Source organism: Anopheles aquasalis, chromosome X, assembly GCF_943734665.1.
Source record: "Anopheles aquasalis chromosome X, idAnoAquaMG_Q_19, whole genome shotgun sequence".
NCBI classification, from domain to species: Eukaryota; Metazoa; Arthropoda; class Insecta; order Diptera; family Culicidae; genus Anopheles; species Anopheles aquasalis.
In genome coordinates, this window is record NC_064876.1 from 3932943 (window position 1) to 3937942 (window position 5000).

Here is a 5000-nt window from a genome sequence, read left to right on the forward strand (position 1 = left end):
ATAGGCCATCTATTGCTACTGGGTAGTTATAGATTCTCTCAATATAATGGCCATTAGGTGGGTTCTCTCGCCATTTTAACACGGATATCTAGTAACTGGCGACCTCCTCCTGAAGCGACTTGCACATAAAACGTAAACAGACGAGTCGCCCTCTGTAGGCCGTTGCTGGAGCTACTATCCTGCGACGCCGCCGAAAGGCAGAGAGCGCGAATGGGAGAGAAAGAGAGAGACAGGTTACCTTTGAAATTTGCTCAAACGGACGCAGAGGACTTACGAAAGACTTTGGTAAAAAAAAAAACAAAAATCTACATCGATCTCAATCGATTCGGTTGATTGCAAAGTTGCAAGTAGTGCAAGTAACCCCGAATGTTATAAAATTCGGATGAGATGTAGATATTTGTTGTTACTCGCAGCCTAGAAATCAACTTGCGACACTATGGTTTTACAGGTTTTGTACTGCGATTGTTGATTTACAATTAATCATTTGCCGGCCAGCTTGCTGCTTGATGAATGAGGAATATATAGAGTTGCTAAGTTGTTCGATTTGGTTTATTTCGCTGTTCAACAGTTTAAGCTGCTTTCACATCGGGAGCCGTTTTCTAACACGCCAGAGTTGGCCAGAGTTTCTAACACGCCACTTCAATTTTGCTATTGTTTTGGCATGAATGCGTTCAAATTACAGTAGTTTTTGCACATGTGTATACAGTATGCAAAAAAAGTTTATCCACCCCTTGCAAACAATTTAGATTTTGACTGATTTTTCATGAAAACCCTCAGCCTAGCGATTATTACCTTATTAGGTGCTTCTTAGGTCCATAACTCTATCATTTGTGGCGATAAAACCTTCCAATGGGCCTCAAAAGATGTATTTGGGACTAGAGAACTAATGTACATTTTTGAAATTGAGAGGTAAAATGGCTGTTTGATTATTTTGGAGTAAAAACTGTATAACACCATACAATAAAATACATGAGAGTGGATAAACTTTTTTTGCGTGCTTTTCGTACCTTGCTCCACTGTTTCTGTAATATCTTTGTTTCTAGGAGGTATTTTTCAGATCAGTAAAAAGCAAAGTAAAGAAGAATAAAAAACAAAACTATTGATATATGATACGCATTTTTAGGCTGAGGGTTTTCATGAAAAATCAGTCAAAATCTAAATTGTTTGCAAGGGGTGGATAAACTTTTTTGCATACTGTATATTAATCCATTTATGATCATTCGAGAAAGTGCCGGTATTGAGATGTTGGTATTTTTCGTGTGTTTTCGATCCACCTGCGTGCAATCTCGGTGTGAGCAGCGAGCTTAAGCTTTTGCGTCAAAAAACGCCAACTGTGGCGTGTTAGAAAACGGCTCTCGGTGTGAAAGGAGCTTTAAATTCACATTTGAAATTTACACTTCCATTCCTTCTCTTCACTCTATCCTTTCTGTCCATTCTCTAGCACGAGTAGTTTGTTTTGAGATAGTTATTGAAATCAACACGGTAAACCTGATCGCACCGTTTCTCCTCTACTTTGGTCTGCACTTGATGCACATGTGTCCACTCCCAGAAGAGACGCGTATGGAAAGTTTCATCGAATGTAGCAAGCGTTTCCTTTTCCTGATTGTTAAACTGTTCAGGAAAGCGTGATTCCTTCGTTTTCGTGTGAAAATAGTAAAATTTGTTCTGCTTCTTTGACAATGTTTTCATGTAATCTGGTTTTACTTCTCGAAGGAAAAGCAATCCATAGGGAACGTACAAACGATCCGGATTAATAATATTTGTTACGCGATAGCCGAGCCGACTGTTGCCGGCCTTTAGTTCGCACGATTTCAGTGAACTGAAAAACATTTCCATGTCAAAGAGAGAGTAGAGCTGCTTGGCTCTGATTTGCAGCGAAGAACCGGTGTTCGCGGATGATGCCGTGGAAATTACATCGCCCGTTCCGGTGTTCGTGATTGGCTTGGTGAGCGCTTTCGCAAACTGGTGACAGCGGGCATTCCTCTTGGCCAACGGCAGACAGCGGATGTCCTCACCACCCAACACCAGCCCATCGATGATGTGCAGCGTGTTGATGACGATCTGCGACTTTCCTTCGCCCTGCAGTTCTCTGACGATTTCCCCGTAGATGATCGTTTTAGGCGGCAGCTCAATCGCGATGTCCTTCACTAGTGTCCAGCTGCGCTGCTTCGCATCAAATTTATATACTTCCTTCCCACCTTTGCCGAGTAGCATCGATCGAAGATTCTTACCCTGGTTGTTGGCGTTACCAATCGGCACGAAATACCAGTCGTGAGCTGATGGGAAGCTTACTCGCAGATCCGGCACCAGACTTCGTTCCGGCAGGCCGACAGATTTCGCCAGTGTCCGCCAAATTTCGTAAAACTTATCGATGTACTGGTCAGGGTCACCTTTGGTCTTCGGAACCGTGCGGCTTGCGTCAGGGAGACTCCACAGTTCCAGGCATCGGTTTTTCACCTCGTGCTGGCGGGACTCGACCAGATCGCGGTTCCGGCAGAACGCGGCAATCTTCTGCAGTGCATTCACTTGGTTTCGGCCGAACTGATCGTTACTGTTTCGTACGTATTCGAAGAATTCGCGATCCTCGCGTATCACTGAATCGGCCACCAGCTCGAGTATGTCTGTTTCTGGGTCCGCCTTCTCAAACATACGCCGGTTGACGTCCTTTAAATGTTTCGCAACGATACCGGCATTCGATTTCTTCCACTTGCATACAATGTAACGCTCCGAGTTAGCTGGTCGGCTACTGTTGGGCTTGCAGATCGAAATCTGCGCAAAACACCGATATAAAAGATAGACGAGCCCGACGCTAAACGGTGTAAACTGATCGAATACTTTTAGCACCAAGCTGCCATTCGGGCGCACGATATCGAGAGCCACAATCACCTGGCACAGGAAGAGTTGCTTCGTCAGAATTTCTTGAATGTTTTCTTCGTTTTCGACCGAAATTCCACCGTCGGCCAACATTAGATGCACGCCGTTATTTGTCTGACTTAACACGTACTCGCTGAACCCATCAATATTGACCGGATCGTAGATGTTGCCATCCTCATGTGGTCCGTAGTACGGGTCGAACGTTTCCGGTGTTCCGGCAATAAAAGCCTCTAATTTGAAATCATTCAGAGCCCGGAGCGTAAAACCAAATCCTTTTGCTCGCCAGCCCTTTCGCCAGAGCATATACTCGGAAAACCCACCAGGCCCTGCGCACACATCCGCGAAGTAAAACACTTCGTCGTCCTTCACCAGCAGTTGACCATCTCGGTCCAGTGGTTGCGTGATCGTCCAGTTGCACATCGAGTCTAGATTGGCCAGCTTAACCGCGGCGCGATTCATAAAAATATTGTTTCTAATTAGCTCGAATGGATTTGAGCGGTACCGCGCTTTGCGCATATCCCCTGCGCCTAGTAGATCGAAAACGGATTTTCCCTCTATGATTTGTTGCAGCACCTTCGGATCACAGAAGCGGGTCTCGTCGTCAATGGTACGCTTTGCAGGACCAATCACCAGCCAAATATTCAGCTGCTCTTGGGTGATCTCCGGATCGTCCACCTTTGAGCAATTGTACAGCCAGACAATTTCTTCGGGCATTGTTATGACCTCTTCTGTAGCGTCGAACTGCGTAGCTGCGCTATCAAGTTGATCCATTTTCATACCTGAAACGATGAAAGCAATACAATGGAATTGCTATTTTTTTGACCCAGTTGGTACGGTAAACTTGTAAGATTACCAACTGTTCAGCTGTTGAATACTAATTTAACGGTGAATATTGTTTCTTTTTGTATTAATTATTAATTAATGAATTGTTTCGCCCGTAGTCCGAGCTTTGGTCCGTATTTAAAACAAAGGAAAGCTAAATCGTAAGAGTGTTTCTACACACAGCCAAAATTTTCGCAGGAATCTTGTATATTCCCATAGGAATTGTATGGGAATCCTAAAAGTTTCGTTTTGGCAGCGAAAATTTTGGCTGTGTGTAGAAACACTCTAAAAATCATTCCTTTTCCAACTGGAAAAAATAATATTTCCTGTTTCAGCCCTGTGTGTCCTGTTTCATCGCACCAGGGAGATGATAATTTGCATGACCTGTAGGATTTTACACCAAACGGTATAAGTAAAGGTCCACCTCTAGGTTTGTCTAGCCTGTAAATTCGGCATTTTCGATCAGAAAAGGCAAGTGTTATGTTTTTTTTTCTAGAACGTCTAGCATTCCTCGTGCCGATTCATTTGCCTCGATTGCGTGATTGCTTCGATAATATTTAAACCAAAAAATGTTTAAGTGAGGAGTGGTCGACCATGATTGTGGCAAAAGTAAATGCCATCTTTGCAATATATATTATTGTGATTCTGACAAAGCCCTCTGGTCACCATATCTTCGATATGCCTTTTAATTACAGCTGTTTTAATGTTATAGATGCCTTCCATTATTATTATTATTTACATTTGTTAAATCCTCTTATCCTATCATCTCCAGTAGAAAGTAGATTCTTTCTAGTAAAGTATGATCTTTAGAAGTAGAGTAGGATCTTTTTAGTAGCATGCAATATGCAAGGACAGATTGTTCTGACTAAACAAGTACCAATTGGTGGCGCGTTGTCTATCCTTCCCATGCGGTGATCCTGTTCGTGCATAGCGAGTCTACGGAAATGATACGGACAGCTGAGTTTTGCTTACCTAAACCGCTTCGTCCCTTTTGAGAAGATGTTTCTATTAAATCTATCCGGCCTTGGCCGGATTTGCCCAGACCAGTGCCTGCCTTGTAGCCCATCTGCTGCATCATACGGACGGATTTTTCCGAAAACTGCCCAAAAGATGATCCCGAGGATGGGGCTTTCGGGTCCGCAGGAGGATCGGTAACCACCCCCGACGCCGCTGCCGCTGCAACCGCTTCATTCCCTCGCACTGCATCGCTTTCTTGTAATATTCTCCGTTTTTTTGCATCCGGTGGTGAACCACCGGATAAAGCCTCCTGCTCCTCCGAAGGTTCGACCCATAGGTTGAGTGTG

General features: G+C 44.0%; 2 protein-coding genes across 5 annotated transcripts in view; both read right to left on the reverse strand.

Annotated features, from left to right (window-relative positions):
- Nucleotides 1-97, reverse strand: part of LOC126568850 (calpain-D) — a 6574-nt gene extending 6477 nt beyond the window's left edge. For all 4 annotated transcript variants that reach the window (XM_050244930.1, XM_050237828.1, XM_050244096.1 and 1 more), the window contains exon 1: nucleotides 1-97. This exon is cut by the window's left edge and continues 480 nt beyond it. The gene's annotated coding sequence lies outside the window, so the exon portion shown is untranslated.
- A 446-nt stretch (nucleotides 98-543) lies between these two features.
- Nucleotides 544-5000, reverse strand: part of LOC126569123 (cap-specific mRNA (nucleoside-2'-O-)-methyltransferase 1) — a 4708-nt gene continuing 251 nt past the window's right edge. Inside the window, exons 1-2 of the mRNA XM_050226014.1 lie at nucleotides 4669-5000; nucleotides 544-3653 (exon numbers count right to left, since the gene is read on the reverse strand). The exon at nucleotides 4669-5000 is cut by the window's right edge and continues 251 nt beyond it. Of these exons, the coding sequence (XP_050081971.1) occupies nucleotides 1438-3653; nucleotides 4669-5000 (2548 nt within the window). The 3' untranslated portion in view covers nucleotides 544-1437. The remainder of the gene's footprint in view (nucleotides 3654-4668) is intronic.